At 36.7% G+C, this 19843-nt stretch overlaps 1 protein-coding gene across 1 annotated transcript; it reads right to left on the bottom strand.

The window, feature by feature from the left end:
- Positions 1-8624: 8624 nt before the first annotated feature.
- Positions 8625-10208, bottom strand: LOC107805810 (uncharacterized). The gene has a single exon (XM_016629892.2). It carries the CDS (start codon positions 9406-9408, stop codon positions 8851-8853), a length of 558 nt encoding a protein of 185 aa, XP_016485378.1. The 5' UTR covers positions 9409-10208; the 3' UTR covers positions 8625-8850.
- Positions 10209-19843: the final 9635 nt, after the last annotated feature.

Here is a 19843-nt window from a genome sequence, read left to right as displayed (position 1 = left end):
TTAGTTTGGGTTTGTTTCTTATTTTCTGTCAAACTCTGTGAGTCTTGAGGTAGTGTTTAGTTTGTTTTGTTGTGTTATTTGATTGCATGCTGTATATTATAGTTTGTATAGTCGTTTAAATAAGTGTCGTCAATTAATTTGTTTGCAATAAGAGGAAAACATGACAGTAGCTTGTTAACCATGTATGTTTGCTAGGACAATAGCTCATCTGAATCTGTATACTAGCATATAAGGAACCTTTGGAATATGTTCAGTTTTGTCTGTAAATCAGGCTACTCGTTCAGGCAGTAACCTCAGGATTTTCATAGAAGCCTGTTCAATATTCATCACTGCCTCGAGCTTAGCCTGTGGGTTGTTGTCTTTTGCATTGTTTGGCTGTTGAGTTGGTCAGGATTGGCTCCCAATATGACCAACTCTTGCCATTTGATTAGCACCCCTGTTTGTGATCTGATTTTTAAATTAAACTTAGGTTGAGAATTGAGCATAACTGTAGAAATCTAACAAAAGCAACCTGAAATCAGTGATTAGGTTTAGGGTGATACAGTCAGTGATTACCTAAATTCAGAGGGGTTTTATATATTGACTGTTAAGAGTTAGTGTAATACAGTAATATGCAAGGGTTAAGGGTAATTTTGGCATTTGACAGAATTTAATCAGGGATTAACTTAAGAACATGTCAAGTGGTAGTTAAAATACTATTAATCTAATGACAATGGGGAACAAGACATAAGGGCATGGGTTTATTTGAATATTATAACCCCTCCCATGACTCTTGAGTAAAACAAATAGGACAGGCATGGGGGACAACATAGTAGGGATCAATAAAAGACACTTAGGCATGGGAATTAAAGGGGTATGGGCAGGAAAAGGTTGAAGGAATCAAGGCAGCCTGGGGGCCTGCCATTTCTACCTATAAATAGGCTCATTTAGAACAAATAAAGGGCTGGTCTTCCAACTTTGAGAGGTCAGTTTAGTTTTGAGAGCATAGGCTGGTTTTTCTGATCCTAAGAGACTAGAGAGAGATTTAAAGAAGAAAAATTTGCTTTACTTTTACTGTTGAAATCAGTATTTACCTATGTTACTGTTGCATTGAGAGTTGTGGAATTTTTCTGAAAGTCTGTTGGTCCATATTTTGTTGCAAACTCAAGTTTTGGTCATATTGTGGTGGTTTATATTTTTGTTGGGCATTTGGGTTGTATTCTGGTATTTTTTGGTGCATTTGGTGTTGCTGCGTGGCATTTTCTGAAGCTACTGTTGGGTCTTAATCTACTACTAGGCTATTTTGGCTACTGCTGTGTTGCTGAATCTGCTGTTGTGCTATTGCAACTGCTGCTGACTTCTTTCTCTACTCTGTTTTTGTTCCTCTTCCAGGTACATGACTCTATCACGGCTGTTGTGAGCCGAAAATGCGAAGCATGAATGCATATCAAAAATTGAAGTTGAAATGAAAATCAGAAAAGCAATCTATTTTGTTTTGTTGTTACTGTTTTGTTTAGTTCCGTAAGGCATTACTGAATCTGTAATTTGTAAAAATATAGTGTCGTCATTCTAGTTATTTGTAAGGGACTGTAGAAAACTGCTATGCGTTAGATCGTGTATTGGAATAACGTAGTTTAGCTCGTATTCAATCAGAACTTGACAATGCAATGGATGTTGGATATAACTTCCGATAATTTGCAAAAATATCACTTGTGGTTTGATTCCTAAAATAGCTAGTAGGTTGTTAACTAGTCTCGGATTATAGCATGATTGTTTGAGTTCTTGGTCAACTAGATCTTAGCATTAATCTTACCCTCAATTGTTACTCAAAAAAGGTACTGCAACGCTTTAAGGAAAAGAAGCATAGTTGTAAGTCTAAGATTGTTAGTTAAGGTAACAAGCAAGGATAGGCACGCGTGAGTTGGTGAGTTAGCAATTTCTGGTGGCTCGAATCACGCCAGGATTCTTGTACGTTTTACTCTGTAACGACATTGCGGAACTAAGCAAATTTGCAAAAGTTATTAAAGGGCCCGGAACTTTTCAAGCATGTGAACTAATTAGGACTGTGTCTTCTTTCATGTTTAGAGACAAATTTAATAGAAAACCTTAGCCACTTTTAGGATTGCCTTTTTAATAATAAGAATGAGATGAGCCTCGCCGAAAAAAAATTTCAAAATTGCGGAGCCCTCAATAAATATTTGCTTTAAAATTACTTAGACTCCGGGATGGACCGTTTAGCAAAATTTCACGGACCTACCCAAAATAATGGTACGTTAGTCGCTTTAGGCGCGTATTTAATAATGTTATCTTCTTAAACTCGGGTGCGCATTTCATGCGACCCAAATCCAAATCCCAAAACATTTAATAAAATTGTGTTCCGGATTGCGGGTGCATTTCATGTGACGCAATCCAAAGATATGTTTTTTAGACGATGTTCACATTCTTTTTAAAAATATAATAATAAAAGCGGTAAGGAGTTAAAACTTGCACATGAGCGCATAATTGTATAAAATCATATAAACAAGCCGAATATGACAGTAGAGCGACCGTGCTCGAACCACGGAACTCGGGAATGCCTAACACCTTCTCCCGGGTTAACAAAATTCCTTATCCGGATTTCTGGTTCGCGGACTGTAATATGGAGTCATTCTTTTCCTCGATTCGGGATTAAATTGGTTACTTGGGACACCCTAAATCTCCCAAGTGGCGACTCTGAAATAAATAAACAAATCCCGTTTCGATTGTCCTTTAATTGGAAAAACTCCTTCACCCCTCGCGGGGGCGGAAAAAGGAGGTGTTACACAAACAACTTATCAAGTTTGCCAACCAGGGCAAGACGAGACGTTTTTGGGTAGAAGACGGAATATTGCTTACCACTGGTTGGCGGGTCTACATGCCTAAGTTTGGAGACATTAGATGGCGGATCATAAGGGAGAGTCATGATACAATATGGGCTGGTCATCCAGGCCAACGTCGCATCAGGGCCTTGGTTGAGTCAGTCTACTATTGGCCACGCATGCGAGATGATATAAAATGTTATGTGCAGACTTGTCTTGTATGTCAGCAGAACAATGTTAAGCAACAACAGCCCGGAGGACTTTTGGAGCCACTACTAGTTGCAGAGCGTCCATGGGAGAGCGTGACTATGGACTTTATCACTTGCCTACCAAGGTCCGACGGTTATGGTACTATTATGGTGGTCGTGGATAGATTTTCCAAATATGCCACCTTCATGCCTGCTTCACCAGGTTGCACAACCAAGGAAGCCGCCAAGCTATTCTTTAAGAACGTGGTGAAGTATTGGGGCTTACCAAGGCATATAATCAGTGATCGAGACCCCCGCTTTACTGGAAACTTTTGGAGAGAGTTGTTTGACATACTTAGTACAGAGTTGCACTTTTCTACTAGTTTCCACCCACAGACGGATGGACAAACGGAACGAGTCAATGCCTTACTAGAATGCTACTTGAGGCATTATGTAAGCGCGCATCAGAAAGATTGGGCAAGGCTCATAGACATCGCCCAAATCTCTTATAACTTGCAGCGGAATGAGTCCACGGGACGGACACCATTTGAGCTAGCCACAGGCCAACAACCACAAACTCCACATTCCTTACCAGCCGCGTTCGAGGGAAAGAGTTTGGGGGCTTATCATATGGCCAAAGGATGGGAGGAGCAGCTCGACACTGCTAAGTCCTACTTGGATAAGGCAGCTAAGAAGATGAAGAAGTTTGCAGATCGTAAGCGGTGTCCCACATACTATAGAGTTGGGTACATAGTCATGGTGAAGTTTAACCCAAGACAGTTCAAGGCACTACGGGGCATGCATCAGAATCTGATTCTCAAGTATGAGAGGCCATTTAAGATCGTCGCCAAGGTAGGCAAGATCTCATACAAGCTTGGCACGCCATCGTATCTTAAGATCTACCCTGTCTTCCATGCCAGCATGCTTAAGCCATATCATGAAGATAAGGATGATCCGAGTAGGGGCCAATCGAGTCGGGCGCCAATGACTATCACCGCCTCGTATGATCGGGAGATTGAGGCTATCATAAATTACCAGGCCAGGCGAAAATAAGGGCAAAAAGCCATCGCTATGTTCCTCATCCATTGGAAAGGGCAATCACCGGAGGAGGTCACGTGGGAACGATATGAAGACTTGTGGCAATTCAAAGATAAGATCCGAGAGTTTATGCAACAGCATTGCGCCGCAGTCGTCGCAATATTGGGTGGGGGAGAGTGTGATGACCTGTCATGTCATCATGCCACATAGGCACCATTTTGGCATATGTTAATGCCATGTGGAAGCTTACATAAGAAGAAGGCTAGCATTTGTGAGAAGATTCTAAAGAGGTATGGACATTTCCTTAGGAAGAACCTAGATCCTTATGAATTTGCTAGGAAAGTCCTTGGAATCTTCTAGGCTTGTAGAGAATTCTAGAAAAAGCCCTTATCTTGTAAATATCAAGGACTTGTATAATAATTAATATTTACACAATAGCCCCTAGGAGACTAGTATATAAAGGGGGCCATTCATTTGTAATTCATCAAGCAAACAATTCAAGTTCTCTCTAATACAAAAGCTTCCTTTTCTCTTGTGTTCTTTCTTCCATTCTCTTAGTGATCTTGAGTGTAGTAAGGCTGACTTGACATAGCAAGAACGTGAGCAAGTTGTGCAAGATCGTGAGCGAGTTGTCAAGTGCCGCACATGTACTTAGTTAACAACTAAGGACGTGACAAAAAGGTCTCTTCACATAGCTAAATAAAATGAATGTATTTTTTGTTGAACTCCAGACACTTCATAAAATATTTATTTATAAGAAAAATAAAGAAATGATAACAATTTTCATTGTTCGAGAAATATCACTCAGTGAACTTATAGTTTGAAACTTTGAATCACGATACACATAGTTATTGGCTAATTCAATCGCATTCCCCCCTTGCTCATTGTATATCAACTAATTAATCACCATTCATTATTAAGTTAGTCGGGGTCAAAAATAAGAATCATCTACCCTTATCTACTATTTTCACGGATCATTAACTTATGTGGCTTTTTTATTTTATCCAGATTTGAAACCAACTGTTTGCAACAAAAGTTGTGCAGAAAATAATACTACAATCACTACTAGAAATCCGGGCAAAACTCTCCCCAAAAAACTATCAAAGTTAGTCGGTAATGGCCAATAACCGTCCAAAATGCGATTATTTACGTTAGGAGCGTATCTAGAGTATAGTGTATGGGTTCTCGGGAACCTAGTAACTTTTGTGTAGACCTTGTATTTTTATTAAAAAATTTACTAATATCTATAAATATCTAACAGTGAACTCAGTTATTATGGTATACTAATTTGAGATTGCGACAATAACCCATAAACTTCAAATTCTGGATCCGCCTCTAATTTACGTGTGGACGGTATTTTGAAGGTCGAAAGGGCATACCAACCAAAGTTGGTCAGTATTTTAATTATATAATTAAAACATACACCATCTGGGAATTGAACCGGGGTTTGTATTGTGATACGATACTATTCTATCACTAGACTATTGATGCATTTTGTTTTAAGACTGCATTTTATTTGATTTATACTCTTTAATTGTATTTTCGCACGAAAATAACCGACCAAAGTTGGTCGGTTTTTTAAAATAACCGGCCGAATTAACCGACCAATTTTGGTCTTTTTTAATATTAATATTAATTTATTTTATAAAAAAGACCAAAGTTGGTCGGTTTCTTGAAAATAATTTTTGCGGGACTCAAAAATAGTTTCCCGCGTTTTTGCGCCAAAGAAAACCGAACAAGTTTGTCGGTTTTGTAAAAAAAAATTAACAAATAAAATATTTTGAAAAACCGACCAGAGTTGGTCGGCCGACCTTGGTCGATTTTTGCCGAATTTCTAGTAGTGAATCACAAACAACTTTAAAGAAAAAATGATTTATTGACAAATATTGCAGGTTACAACTCTGGTTATTCCTTGATTCTTCTCTCCGATTTATTATCCATAATTCGAGGGCCTTAGCGACGTATTTCTCGAACGTAGAATACCATAAACGTAGAATGATATGCATCTCCTTAATGTATTTAATGATCAAGAAGCATGTAGCAGCATTCCGCTTGGATCTTGAATGTTGCTATAAATTTGAGTAAGACATATTTGACATGTCTTTGATCTCTTAATGAATATTTCAAGAGTTTTTTCGAGATAGTATATTTGATCTATTTTGCGTATTCCGAGAGTTTATGGAACTGTTGAGATCGTCTTTGAAGGACATATGTAGCCTTATTTATAGGCATGAATTAGGGTTTGTATGGAGTAGCCACCAAGTAACCCTAATAGACTCCTAATATTTCAAAAGTCATTTAGGATTTATCTTGACCTATTAAAATTTCAGTGTCTACAAATGCTCCTACTTCAAGGTTTGTCGAGGTGTAGGCTTGCTTAAACTTGAAGACGAGACTTGAAGTACCCGACCATCACAACAGATAATCTTGAAACTTGTAATTTTCAATTTGCAAGAGGAAGATATTAAGGGCAGAACTGGTCCCACTGGGCGTGCCAATTTATTTGCAATAAAGTTGTGCAGAAAATAAAACTGCAATCACAAACAACTTTAAAGAAAAAAGGATTTTATGATAAATATTGCAGGTTACAACTGTGTTTATCCCTTGATTCTTCTCCGATTTATTATCCATAATTCAAGGGCCTTAGTGACGTATTTCTCGAACGTAGAATATCATAAACGTAGAATGATAATGCATCTCCTTGATGTATTTGATGATCTAAAAGCATGTAGCAGCACTCAGTTTGGATCTTGAATGTTGCTAGAAATTTGAGCAAGACATATTTGACATGTCTTTGATCTCTTAATGAATATTTCAAGAGTTTTATAGAATTTCGGAGATTATATATTTGTGCATATTCCGAGAGTTTATGTAATTGCTGAGATAATCTTTGAAGGGCATATGTAACCTTATTTATAGACATGAATTAAGGTTTGTATGAAGTAGCCACCAAGTAATCTTAATAGACTCCTAATATTTCAAAAGTCGTCTTGAATTTAAAATTTATCTTGACCTGTTAAAATTTCAGTGTCTACCCCTAACACTTGAATTTTTTGCTGGTGAAAGTCGACAAAATTCGGTATTCTGATATTCTTTCTTCCCTCAGAAGATATCTAATCAATGAATCCAATGGATTATATTCCAAATAATTATCATGCCAGCTTTTTGCTGGCCCCCAATTTAGTGGAAGAGAGTTTCAGAAACTGAAATGAATCCGAATATATGGGGATTACGAGCCATTGTCATAAGTCATAACCCCAACAAACCCCCTCCCCCCCCCCCCCCAAAAAAAAAAAACCAGAGAACAATAATTAAGTGAATAAAGAGTTCAATTAACTTTATGCAGTTGTGATATAGAAAGCATTTATACAAATAATCACTTTTAAGTTAAATTCATGCAAATTTTATGATAACACTGTTGTGTCTCACATCAGGTGAAAACTAAACTGATGGGTGTAAACTTACATGATCTTTGATGATCCTTACCTCATTAGTCAACTTTTGAAGTTGAGTTAGACATAACATCCATTTTATTATCAAACACTAATTGTAGGCCTATTAAAATGATAACTAATATGCTATACAAGCTAAATTCACTGATACTGCAAATAATAATCATTACGTCAATATATATAATAAGAACGGATGAATCTGACCCTGCTGGAAATGAAAGGGTCCTAAGCATTGGTAAGGAAGCTTTTTAAGGATGCCAGCTATTGGCATAAAAGATTTAATTATAGTCTCATCACTTAGTTTTCCACTTAGGCCTAATGCAATTCTAAAAGTGCATTATTCTATCATTCTATGCTTAGGGAAAAGCAGTGTGGGAACAATTGTTCCGTCAAACTTAACTTAAAGTACTCTCTGATTATCTTAATATATATAGTTTATTGTCAAACATTTGTATAAAGAATAGAAAGTATATTTTTTAGGGGGAAAAGTTCATGATAGTCTAGCTCATAATCTAGTTGTTAATAGGCTTTTGGACCATATGCAAATCTTCGTATCAAGCAATGATCCAAAGAAGAATTCCTTTCTCTTTTAGTTTCAAATTGCAAATCAATATTTAGTCCCACATGAGTCATGATTTTGTTTCTTTTAACTACTTTAATTAGATCTAATGATGCGCTGATCCTCAAAATTAAATTTCATAAATGGCCTCAAAATTAATTTAATCAAATATCTAATTGGCTGGTGAATAATTTAGTCACGAAGCGGCTTGTGCCTTTTGTATAATTAAGGTGGGTGATATTCTTAATTTAAAAATGCATATTAGAAATCTTCTTTCTTAATTGCATAAATTAGTATTAGTTTCTTTTTCTTTCTGATAAAAATTGTCAGTATAAATTACTCCGCAAAATAAAAAAAGAAAAAGAATTAGTAATTAATGCCAACCGTCTCATAATTTTTTTAGAAGGAATTGACTCGGACATTTAACATGAGCTTTGCGTCAATGCCGACACATGAGGGGAACCAAAACCAGGAAAGCAGAACGATATAGCTGATATTAATGTGTTCTTAAAAGAAACAAAATTCCAAATAAAGTAATAAGCATTAACATTGGGGCACAAATTACATCTTAGGACAAATCTAGTTTACTCTGATCACCGTAGATTTTCTGATAAAACAGGTAGTAAATGATTTAATACAAAATTCAAACAATAATACAAATTTTTGGGGGAGATATTATTGTTTTCTTTCTTCTATGCTTATTTACAAAAAAAAAAAGGAACTAAAAGAAAGGGTTCAAACTTTCCTTGAGAAACCTTAGTGAAGTGAAAATGAATAGTAATAACCTCGCAATTAATTTATGGTTGATCACTTGAAGTCTCAGAAATGCTCTCTAAGTGAGGTCTCCATACACCAACTCTTCCTCTTCTTCTATCTCTTTGTGTTGAGATTTTCTCCGACAAAATTTCACTCAAATATTGATCATTAGAAACCATCAAATTATTGCTATTACTATTACTATTACTATTACCATTAGTTCCGCCAATATTCCCATGATCATGAGCTTGGGGTAATGAAGAAGATCTTGTCTTCTTTTTCTTTGTTGTAGTTGATGGTCTTGAACGAGTTTTCTCAGTTGAAGAAGCTGGGATTGGCATAAGGAAATAAATCTTGCCACGTTGAAGTTCAGCATCAGGAGGAAGTACAACGATCTTGGGACAAATTACTCCTTCTGAGGAATAAGATGTTGATGGCTTCTTTAGTACATGTTTAGGGTAAAGCTTCATAATCTCAGCTGCTTTTACATGAGTTTCACTTATCTCTTCAACTTTGCCATTAGCATGAACTATTCTAATCACATCAAGTGCCCCACACGGTAGTATGCAAGATATGCAGCATCTTATTGCGTTTTTCATTGCTCTTGCTCTCTCACTTGGGGTTTTCCAAAAGAAGAAGAAGAACAAAGAAGAGAAAGAAGGGGGAGATATAGAGGGGGAGATGAATAAAAAGAAAAGAGAAGTACTCTCTTTTCTTTTGTTTATATGAATGGAACTAGCAAAAGAAGAAATGAAGAGGGGGAGGGATATAAGATATTGGTATCAATATCAATCAACTTGGCATAGTTTTTGTTACTAGAAATGATAAGAGTTTATTATATGCTTTTGGGGCTTACTGTCTTTTCTTTTTTTCCTTCACTTTTTGTGGATACTTTTTCTTTTTCCTCTTTTGCTTATTTTTTAAAAATTTAAAATACTTGTTTGGGGGAGTTGAATTCTATGGCATGAATAATTGCACCTCATATTTGTACTTTGGTTTTTGGATCCATCATTCAGGGCCCTTTGCCATTCAATTCCATTCCCCCATAGCCCTTAATTTGCTGAGTTCAATAATGGGAGTTTGGCTGTGTATGCATGAAAGCTTAGGGTCTTGGATGACCCCCATGTTTGTCCATGATTGGAATTGCCAAGTCAGCACAAGTGGGGGCCAGCATTTGCTTGAAGCTCAGACACGTGTCAGGATCAGAATTTGACACCTGTCAACGTTTGGTTGAATTCTCCTGGTTTAGAGAGTAGGTGAAGAGGCTAATTAATGTAGGGTCCTTGTTCAAGATATAGCCAAGGAGAATGTGAGAAGAGAATAGTGTTTTAGAATAGACGGGGTATTTGAGGATGGAGAAGGTTTCATTTGATCCCTAGCACATTAGGTTTAATTAAGAGTACTGAAAAGGAAATGAGGTTTAATTTTTGCTATTTGTTGGAGTGGGTGAAGGGAGAAGGAGGAGATAAGGGGGGCATAAAGAGATCTTCTTTTGAGAGGAGTTTTTTTGTGATCTTTCAATATCCCAAAACAAATCATGTGGGTTTGTGGTTTTCATGGGAAAGTGAGGTGTTGATAGACTCCTTTTACTCATCTCAAGTATAGAGTGGATTTTGGTTTTGGATAGTGCTTTGACTAATGTGAAGTTGCTTGTCCTATTTACCCTAGAAAACATGAATTTCTAGCCTCAAAACTATGTGTTTTTCCTAATTCTATCATTACCCAATATCAATAGTCAAGAGATAAAAAATACACACCATCAATCTCTAATAATCTAGTTGGACTTTCAAGATTTCCTTTTTGAATTTGAAGAGGTGGGATTCCAATTCCAAGTACTCTTCTTTTCCTTAAATAAGTAGTAGTATTCAAATACAACATCATAACACAAAAGAAAATGGTTCATTCTGATCTACATGTCACAAAGTAAAAAAGTTGTAACATGATTGATTTGATGTGCATTACATTGTCATATAAATAATGGACCACACATTTACTTAGTGGCCGGGCTTACAAATGAAGCTTTGCTTAGAGCAACAATGGAAGAAAAATACAAAGGAACTGTAAAACAGTACGTGAAGTTAAACCTTATAAAGCCATTGAGTTTTGCTTGGTTAATTTTTGTTGTCCCATCCAAGCTGTGGCCCAGTCATTAAATGGTTCAGATATGGATGTTAGTGGGCAACATGTGAGGGCATGGAGAGAAGGGTCCATATGGGTTTGAGAATGCAAGGGTAGTGTAGATAGAGGGGGGGGGGGAGTGTCTTATTTTAAGACAGATATCAAACCTAATGATAAAATCTAGGATTGATTAGTTGGATTTTTGGTTGATTAAGTGATGGACTAATGTTTATGAGATTAACCTTTATATATAGTTTATACATCGATCATATAAAGAAATTTTATATCTACAAATATAATTTACCTATTATAACATTTCAATTTTTATGTTTGTTTTATAGGTTATCAATTCATGATTGTCATAAAAGTTCCCTTTTTACATGATTTGATAGTGTAAATAAATTTATAGCGTTAGTGTATACTAATTAAACTCGTAATCTATTATGAGATGTCATTTTAGAGTGATAAAAAGAAGAAAAGGGAAAATATCATATGGATCATGGGCTGTCTGCTAGCTTTAAATTATTGACAATAGGACAGTAGTGATAGGAACTCTTCTCTACCATAATTCTTTTGCCAATCATCTTCTTTGAAATAAGTTACAAAAAGGGAATTTTATTACCCTTCTGACATATTTTTATCAACTTCGCTTTCGCTTTCCATACTTGTGTGCAAGTTCTCTTCCATCTCTCTCAGAAAATTCCCTTTGTTTCTGTTGGACGTTCGTATATTTTTTTTTCCCATCCTTTTCCTTACTTGATACGTATTTGATTATATTATATAATATATAAACATTTTATACACAAACAAGAAGATCAAAGGTTTGGCTCCATCTTAGAATTGTTTTCTATATTGACCATGATGCAATTTCATATTGTTCCAGCTCATGACTAGCTAGCATTTTGAGACTTCTTCTTCCTTGAGCTTTGAGCTGCTAGATAAAAGAAAGACTTTATGTTCTATACGCGCTGATAATATAATTTTTTAAAATATTATCGGATTAAGTTTGACTTACAAGTAACTAACGTATGAAACTCTTTGTGTCAACTGTCATCAAACATGGTAAATTTGAAAAATAGAGTAGTGACATGTGGTACTTGAACAGCTCTTAACGTTGTACAACTTTATGCGTAGAAGACGTGTCACTTTATCTTTATATTTGATGAAGTTAACAAAAATGCCACATGTAAACAATCTTGAAAATAGAGTGAATCAAGAAGAAATACTGTTTATACTCCGAAGAAGAAAAAAGTACATATACCATGTGAAAACATATATAGTATTTGATAATTAGTCTTAGTTGATTTGTACTTCAACAACTCTTGATACTGTTGATGTCGTGAAGAGGACTGATCCTGAACTTGTGTATAGTACTTATCAAATATATCTCTTTAATTAATGGGTGAAGAACGAAGGAGATTTTTTTTTGAGAATTTTAGACTTAATTAAAATACCTTTTTAAGGCCGACCAACGCTCATTATGATATACATTTGATAATGAAGTTTCATAATCAAAAGGCATGCAACATACTGCGTTAAATTACAGTAATCATACAATTATTATTATTTATTTTATTTTATTTTATTTTTTTACGTTACCAACGTATATAAGTTAAGTCCTTTTATATTTTACTACTATGCAATCAGATATAACATACTGAAACACTATCTATGACATGGGTACCAATTTTTTTATTAATATAGTTTTAGTAAAAATAAGAACCCTATTTTTCTTGATCTGATTATATTCTTCATGGAAAACTGAGGGAGACTTTTAATTGGAGAAAGAGCAAATTTTGTGTTTATATCAACACAATCTTCCTCGTGTCCCTGACTTCCACTGGACATCAAAGTATGTGCATTTGCAAGCCATAACACAATCAAATGCACGTCCATGTGTTTATCACATTGAGGCCATTCATAATAACTTTAAAACACAAACTGAATATTCTATTAGTAAATAAAAGAATATAATATTCACTAGTAGTTTCTCATATATAAATTGATTAATTGGGATTCAATTGATTTCCTTCTAATTATCCTGTAAAGTAGGTGTACACATGATTGAAATAAAAAGTGTTGCAAAAAGTTGTTTACAGGTATCCTCTACATAGGTAAGTGAATTATACATTTAAAGACCTCCTAATTGGTCCTAGCATTTTTTGTTCATTATTTTGGGGAGAAAAAAAAAAACATGTACCTAATATTGCCGAACCCCTTGATTTTATTCACCCGTTTATTCTTTATAACTCAGTGATAGTGGAAATTGCAGTTTTGGTACCTTCAGTGCAGGGTGTTAGTTGTTTGTAGAGCCACCATGGGCTTGGCTCGTTGGGCCAGCTCACCCGGCCCATAATTTAATAGGGTTGAGCTAGAATTTTTAGAGTCAGTTTTAAATGAGGCTTTAAGCCAACCCGAGTAAGCCCATGGCCCGTAAGGCTTGATTGAGGCTGGGTTAGGCGGTCTGTGGGTCTAATAAAAATATTTATTTAAAATATATAAAATATAAAAAGTATATGGCACTGTAGCATCAGAATCAGCATTTAGCATTGGTGAGTGTGTTCTTACCAAGTACAAAAGTTGCATCTATCAAGAAAATGTCCAAACATGTATTACTACTCAAAATTGGCTGCATGATTTTTCTCAAACTCAAACTGGTAATTTTCTTTTATGTGAAATTGAATATATTTACATTTTAAAATTTAATTATTCTTAATATTAAACTAATTATTATTGCATATAAATTATAGATGTTGATGAAAGTGGAGATGTTAAGACAGCCTTATCACAAATAGATTCAAATGTGTTTGATGAAAGATGATGTGTTAGATATCCCATTGTGAGCACGTGATTTTTGCTTCACACGACAATCGCTCCAAAAAGAAATAAAAACAAATATAATTGGCCCTGTTGTACAATTTCGGACTTCTGTGCGGCACTTTGTTGATTTATTTATGACTTTGGCCCATTTTTATTTATTTACCTTATTAAAATAAAATTCAAAAAATATATGTGTCCTGCGTAATTCAAACCGTAATTCGGTCATTAAATAGAAAATCGTGAATAGGCATTTTCGTCCGTGATTTTATTTGGTTTGACTTTACCGGTTTTGAAATATTTTAGTATGTGTGCAAATAATTGTATTTGAGTGTGTATTTAATTTTAATTTGATTTTTTGGCTTAGCTTTGTTTTAAAATAAATAAGAAAAGAAAAAAAATAAATAAATAAATAAATAAAAAAAGACCCCTTCCGGACTTGGGCCAATTTTAACAAAATTGGCCCAAACAAACAGCCCAAGACCCAGGCCTGCCCAGCCCAGGTCACCTGATGCCCAGGACGTCCAAACGACGTCGTTTGAGTCGTGCCTGATCTGGGCCGTTGATCTCAGAGTGATCGACGGCCAAGATCAATCCCCATAACCCATCAACAAACCCGACCCGTTACACCCGGACCAAACCCAAACCCTCAACATTTGAAACGACACCGTTTCACTTAAGACCATCAGATCCAAACCGTAGATCTAGATTGATCTAACGGTTGAGATCGACCCACCCTCTAACTATATAAGCCCAAATCCTTACCCTACCCCCCCTATCCAATACCCCGGCCTCGTCGTCTTCACCCAAACCCATCCCCTTCAAACCCTAGCCGCCCCTGCACACTTTCACCAGAAACCCGGCGGCCTGAACGCCGGTGACCTTCCCCTTAACACCCTAGAGCCCCCTTGCCAGCCTGAACATGGATCTGCTAACCATGTAGTTCGAATCATCCCCTAGGTCCTCGAATCTTCATTTGAAGATTCGAGTTAAAACTCGGCTTACACCAACCAACCCCAGCTTCACACCAGACACTCCCCAGACCCCCCTCGTGACCAAACCATACTTGGTTTGGTCCGAATCTAACCAGGGAAACACGAATCCCGGATCTGAGTTTTGGAACTTTGTAGTTCCTCGCCACTAGTTCATACCCGTTCGAGCCAAAGAAATTAAGGTCCAAGGGACCTTAATCGAAGTGTTTCTCATCTGAGAAACACTTCGATTAAAGTCCGTTCAGCCTTAAGAAAGTCTGTCCAAGTCCGAGTCAAGGTTTCCGATTTTTCAAGATTCGAGGTGAGTCTGCCTTCTTCCCTTATTTGTTTGGTCCATGTGAGGGATTAAATGTCTGTTCATGTTTTGTGTCAATTTGTGTTTTTTTTGAATTTTTTACCAACTTCCGTTTGTCCACCTTGTTTGAACCACTATGTTTGTTTGAACCCCTCATATTCTGATAAGACATATGTATTGGGTTGTATTCCAAATGTGCACTGATTGTTTGACTCCTCGAGGGTATTTCTGTTTAGTCAGTATGATTCAAACCATGTGTCCCACACTTTAAATGTCTGATTTTTGGTTTCAATTGTGTATGTTAATGCTAATATAGTCGAGTCGACATGTGTCGTCAATTAGTTTCAACTGTCTTGAACAAAGTAAACCAATTTGCTTCTGATGAACATTTGCTTTGAGCCAATCAAGAACCAGTTTTTGCTTACTTATAGCTTGTTTGAATTGATCAGTAATGTAAGAAGGATTGTTTTGTTTAAAGTCCTGAAATGGAGGGCATGTGCACTTGGCACAACATGTGCATTGGTGCACCTCATGTGCCTTGTGCACAGCCTGTTTTTCTGCATTAAGAAGCTTTTAAGTTTAAACAATCTGACAGTATATGCTGTCAGATATATTTTAATGCCCATACTTGCCTTTAGATAATAAAATGAAAAGTTAAAGCCTGCCAAGGGAATGTCATGGGATTAATACTTAAATAGCTAAGTGGAACTGAAAAAGGGAGCACATGGGAGGGGTTATTTGATTAATCCAACAGGCTGATAAAGGTTTGAGTTTGAGGCTTATAAAGGGGGGGGATAGGAGACCATCTGAGGGACAAGGGAGAGAGAGATAGAGAGGGAGGAGGACCATCTGATAATAGGAGATACGCAGAGAGAGCATAAAAAAGAAAAGAGATAGAGAGAATCAGAACTAAGAAAGAAAATACACACACTGTGAGGAGTGTTGAAAGAGAAAGCTTGAAAGACATACAAAGAGATACAGAAATTATACAATCTACAATCAGAAATTGTTTCTTCCTATTTGTTATTTGGGTTTTCAGTTGTTTAACTCGCTGAAATCAATTCTGATTGTTTGAAGTTCCAGCTGTGTCTATTTAGTCAAGTGTTTTCCATTGGTTCACTATTGGTTTGGTCTGCTTGGAGTTCTTGATTCTACTCCACTGGGTTGTGCTCTCGTTTGGCTATTTCTTTCTATTGGCCATAGTTGCATTTCTGCACTTGAGCCCTTTTCTGCTGTTCGTTTTGTTCTGCTGCTGCTCTGTCCTGCTGCTATTGCTAGTCCTGTTTATTTTGCTGCTGATCTCAACATCTTCTTCTTTTTCTCCTGTGCACATTCAGCATTTCCAGGTACACATTTCAGGCCCATATTGATGTAATTGAAACAGCTTGAAAGCATGAAATGAAAAAGGTTGAAGAAGTTCAAAATCATTTGTTGTAATATTCATGGCATATTAAGGGGCCTGTGTAGTTGTTAGTCCCCAGTTCAATAGTACGAAAATGTATTGTTAACTAATACACTTCTGAGCTTGGTCCTTCATGTTTTAGTTTGTAGCTATTTGTTAATACAAGGTATGGATACTCCAAACTTATACTATGTTGACTTGTTTTATTTTAGTCTTTGCTGGGTCTCGTTAGGCAGTACATAATATCATGTTCAAATCCCATTAGTAACAACGCCCAGTAGTTAATTCCTTCATTTCAGCCCCAATAAGTCTAGTAAAATTCAATTCAAGAAACGTTTGGACACAAGTATAATATTGGGTCAATCTCGAATGTAATTTCTTTGTCCAATTAAAGTATGTTTCATAAGTTATGGCATTCCTCCGCTTTGTAAATAATCAATCAGAAATTGATAAGAATCCGGATTAGACAAAAGCATATAGTTAATTTAGCATTTTTCTTCTCTTTTAGTTTTTAGGGACAAATATATTAAAATGTAGCCACTTTAGGATATCCTTTTCTAAAATAGAGACAAGCCTCGCCAAATAAAGGTGCAAAATTGCGGGGCTCTCAATAAATAACCATGATAATTATTTAGAATTCAAGACAGGTCATTTAATAAATTTCATGGCCTTCTGCAAAGATAATAACGCGTTAGACTCTGAAGGCGCGGCTTAATTAAATCATATTCTTAAATTCGGGTGCACATTGATGTGACCCAAATCCGAATCTCAACGAAGTCCGAATGTGTCGACGATCACGGGTGCATTGATTGCGACGTGGTTCGAGATGCATTTCCACGACGTTGCAATTCCATAAAAATAAATGATAATAATAAAAGCGGTTTTAAACTTAATAAAAGCACGTAAGTCACAACATGTAGTTAAATCAGATATTTAGCCATTATAACAATTTAAGCGACCGTGCTAGAACCACGGGATTCGAGGGTGCCTAACACCTTCCCTCGGGTCAACAGAATTCCTTACTTAGAATTTCTGGTTCGCAGATTTCATTTGGAAAAGTCGAAAATTTCCTCGATTTGGGATTCAAGATAAAACCGGTGACTTGGGACACCAAAAGTCAAACCTTTCCCAAGTGGCGACTCTGAATTAAATAAATAATCCCATTTCGAATATTGTCACTTAAATTGGAAAAACTCCACCCGCGCATCTTACCCCTCGGGGTGGGGCGCGCAAAAAGGAGGTGCGACAGCTCTGGCGACTCCGCTGGGGAATAACCCAGAACCACTGTTTCAGGGTTCAAGAATTCGAGCTTAGAATAATTGTTATATTTGGCTTTATTATCTGATCTTTATTACATGTTTTTGCATAGTGTGCTAAATGCTGTCTTTTACCGCTTTGATATTATCTGAACTGTATATAAACTGTGCCGAAACCCTTCTCTTCTTACCTCCAGGGAGAAGCTCGCTGGTCGAGACTCCCTATTCTGTTAATGTCAATACCTAAAATAAGAAAGAGGACGGACAAGTTACAAAGCCGGACGATCTCGCGGGTCCCCGGTACGTAGCCCCTCCTCGACTCGAGTTGGTCCGCTCGGGTACACAGTCTAGAACAAATACCAAGGTTTAAACCTAGTATAACGAAACTTCATGCCGGATCCCTAGTAGGAACGTTTATTTGCATCATGTTGCATTTGACTTAGGGGGCTCAACACAGGGGTTGGGTCCGTCTAGGACAGGCAACCTGAATTGAAAAGACCACCCTGCTGCATCCTATTTGTTTTGTGCATTTATTTGCTTCGGTTCCGCATGCTGACCGGTTTCTAAAAAAAGAGGAAAATAGCAACGTGGGGAGATAATTACTTATTTTGGAAAAATAAAACCAATGTTCAAGTATTGTCAAAACCTCACCGGAATTGTTCTAAAGAAAAAAAAGAAAAAAGAATAAAAACAAAATTTGTCTTCTTAGTTTGAATTATTAAAAAAAAGGGTGTATATAAAAAAAAAAATTCTTTCACTTTCAAAATCAAAAAAAAAGAATTGGTATTTATTTTAAAAAAATGGAAAACTCATAATTCAAAAAAAAAATTTCTTTCTTTTGTAATACCCTTTTTATAAATTCAGACTGATAGTCCAAATATTGCAAAAATTATTTTTTTTTTCTTGAGTCTTTATCTTTCTTCAAAAATAATAAAAAATACTTATTTTTAGGTTTATTTAATTTTCTCTATTCACGGTATGCCCGAACTACGCCGGTTTGATTCTTACCGGATGTGAGATACGTAGGCAACCCTCGTCGGGTTCAACCCCCATTTTGCTAAAATAGCCAAAATCAAAAAAAAAATATGTTTCAAATTTTTAAAGAGTCATAAATAAGTCAGGTGATGCTGTTTTGACGTGAATAGCCGAATGTTCCCGAAAGGGACGCCGGAAGGCTGACTTTGCATAAATAGCCACTTTTGGGTTTTGCTTAGCATTTTTAGACCCACACAGCCTTAAAATCTTCGTCCCCGAAGTGCTTAAAGGCCGTGTTCAAAGCTTGGTCCCCTCTGTAAAATATTTTGAGTCAGTCATTTTTGTTAAAATCACCTTAATAAATGTGCAGGATGAGCACGATGCAAAATGAACATTTTTCAATAATGACCAAAATCCCTATCAAGTTACGGCTATGGTGGAAAGATCTAGGTGTTGAAGGACAAAATGAGGTTAAGAAATATTTGAAAGGTCTTGTGGGTCTGTTGGAAGTCCAGCCTCGGGGAGATATCATAAGAGCTTTGGCTACCTATTGGGACCCGGCGCACAATGTTTTCCATTTCTCTGATTTTGAGCTCACCCCAACTTTGGAAGAAATGGCCGGATACATCGGGAATACTGAACTTCCGCTGAGGGAAAAATACTTGGTCGCCCCAAGAGTCGTCACAGTACATCGGTTCCTGGATTTATTGAAAATACCTAGAACAGTCCATAACCCGGATCTAGCAGCCGGATTCTGTACTCCATGCTTCATATATGATAGATACGGCCACGAGGGGGGATTCAATAACCCAATCAACAAACTGTGCAGCAAAGGAGTTCGTCAGAAGTGGGACGAGCACAGACGGGTAGCGTTCATGATAACGTTTCTGGGACTTCTGGTATTTCCCAGGAAAGATGGAAACATTGATTTGAAGATATCGGGAGTCGTCAGCACTTTACTCACGCAAAGTGACAGTACTCTCGCGCCTATGGTGGTATCCGACATCTTTCGAGCTCTCACAGCTTGTAAAGCTGGGGGAAATTTCTTCGAAGGTTGTAACTTGCTCCTGCAGATATGGATGACCGAGCACCTTTGCCATCATTCCGAGATTTTGAGCCGTGGTTCCCCGGATAAGACCCGCATAGAAGAATCTTACGCAAGAGCCAAAGAGATCAGTT

Source organism: Nicotiana tabacum, chromosome 3 (assembly GCF_000715075.1).
Source record: "Nicotiana tabacum cultivar K326 chromosome 3, ASM71507v2, whole genome shotgun sequence".
Classification (NCBI taxonomy): Eukaryota; Viridiplantae; Streptophyta; class Magnoliopsida; order Solanales; family Solanaceae; genus Nicotiana; species Nicotiana tabacum.
Note: the sequence above shows the minus strand (reverse complement) of the source record. Positions and strands in the feature narration are given on the sequence as shown.